At 53.6% G+C, this 1,910-nt stretch overlaps 1 protein-coding gene across 1 annotated transcript; it reads right to left on the bottom strand.

The window, feature by feature from the left end:
* Nucleotides 1-433: 433 nt before the first annotated feature.
* LOC119354774 lies at nucleotides 434-1,545 on the bottom strand. Its single transcript, XM_037621520.1, has 2 exons — nucleotides 951-1,545; nucleotides 434-858 (listed from the first exon to the last, which is right to left on the bottom strand). Exons 1-2 carry the CDS (start codon nucleotides 1,148-1,150, stop codon nucleotides 666-668), a joined length of 393 nt encoding a protein of 130 aa, XP_037477417.1. The 5' UTR covers nucleotides 1,151-1,545; the 3' UTR covers nucleotides 434-665.
* Between the last annotated feature and the right edge of the window lie 365 nt (nucleotides 1,546-1,910).

The following is a 1,910-nucleotide window of genomic DNA, read 5'->3' as shown; positions in this document are numbered from 1 at the left end:
GTTATGTACCCAACAATATAAAATGTTGATTAACATGGCAAGGGGTGAATCACAAAAAAAACTATCTATCTAGGCAAGTTTAAATGAGGCCGGAAACAACAAACAACAATTCCGGTAAAACCCCATATGCATATTTTAAGGTTTGGTACTGTTCTGCCCTAAACGAAATTTTAGAGTTTTTAAACATGCAAAGTAAAGCCACCATGATAATCTAGGCATTTTTTTCACCCCATTTACATATAAAGTTTGTTAGGTTTGGAGCTACGGTTATTAAGTTATGGAATGGATCATTTTAGCATGGCAATAGGCAAAATTTAAACAAACAACATTTAAACATTTCACACATGGATGAAAGTTGCAAATTATGAAACTAGATGAAATTCTAGGCCTGTTTCATATAGAGATCATTTTAATCCGGTGCACGGTTATTTAATTATGAGCAATGCAAGAAAATGGCATTTCTGTAAAACTGTTTTACACTGGAATATTACAGAAATTCACACAGCCTAAAAAAACTATACATGCCCAAACTGGCAGCCTAGCCCAACAGGAGGGGAAAAAGGAGGGGCGTGGGGTGCCCTCACCATGGGCCAAGCCCAAGTCAGTGGGGAGGAGGCGCGTTGGGCCTGATCTAGAGCCCAGCTGGTGACCCACATGTGTGGTGGTCAAGCGCTCGATGCAGCGCTGCTGCATCTCGCTGAAGAAGAACGGCAGCGGAGGAGGCATGGGTTCAACGCGGCGCCGGGCGGGAACCGGCCGGAACGGGCAGATCCAGCGGCAGGGTGGCGGAGTGAAGGAGATCCAGTGGAGGAGGTGATGGTGGCGTCTCCATGGTGCTGGTTCGGGGCGTCGGTGTTCCTGTGAAGCAGAGAGAGACACTGAGATGGAGAAAGGAGAAGCACGGGGGGAGAGAAAGCGAGGCAGGAGGGACGACGCTGGCTGCTACTCACCGGCGACTGGAGGCAGCAGTCGAGCGGAACAACAGAGGCGGCGGCGCGAAGACGAGGATGCCGGACGCGGCAGCGGCGGGATGGGGAGGACGCAGAGGGAGGTGCAAGCCGTCGGGCCGGGGCAGGTCTGACCATCTCCGGACGCGGTGGCCCACGGTCTTGGCAACGGTGCTGCAGAGGGCGGCATCCAGCGGCTCCATGGCTGGGTCTGCGGCGACATCGTGGAGTTCCTGAAGAGGAGAGAGAGGTGAGGGAGTCGGGGGAAAAGGGAGGCCATGGCATCATTCCTGTGAGAGGGATCTGTGAGAGAGAAGCACGGGGAGGAAAAGAGATAGGGAGGGGAGGAGCGGGACAAGGCCGGTCCTCGCCGTGATCGCCGGCGACGGGGTCGCCGGAGGGCGCAGCCTGCAGGGTCGGTGAGGCTCGGGCGCGAGGGCTCCTGCTCCGTTGCTGCTACGGGTTCGAGGAGAAAGCAAAGGAGGAGCTACAGGGAAGGAGGAGTGGATCTGGTTGGGAACTCGAGGGGAATTTTTGGATTTGGGGAGGATCCCGAGGTGGGAGATAGTGCGGCGGCGGCAGGGAGAAATGTCCTAGATTTTAGGGTTTGGCAAAATAGACTAGTGGTTGACCTATAAAAAGCAAGTTGGTTATGTTAGGGGCTAACTCGTCCCTCCGATCAATATCGGACGGTCAGGAAAATAGGCTAGGGAGTCCAAATAAGAAAACGGTGATGTTTTATAGATGTTTGGGGATGATCCGGACCCAATGGTGATGACTCCCCGTGTCGGGTTCGGGACAACTTCCGGACGCGCGCGAGGGGTTCGATGCACTGCGCAGAGAGGGTTTCGGGGCCTGACGGAAGATAGCAGACTGTGCAGAAAGCTTCAGGCTGAGAGAAGAGAAGAGGGAGAGGCCCAGCGACTGTTTTCGGAGACCGAAAATGTCTGACGTGTGCCCAGC

This window comes from Triticum dicoccoides, chromosome 2A (assembly GCF_002162155.2).
Source record: "Triticum dicoccoides isolate Atlit2015 ecotype Zavitan chromosome 2A, WEW_v2.0, whole genome shotgun sequence".
Classification (NCBI taxonomy): Eukaryota; Viridiplantae; Streptophyta; class Magnoliopsida; order Poales; family Poaceae; genus Triticum; species Triticum dicoccoides.
Note: the sequence above shows the minus strand (reverse complement) of the source record. Positions and strands in the feature narration are given on the sequence as shown.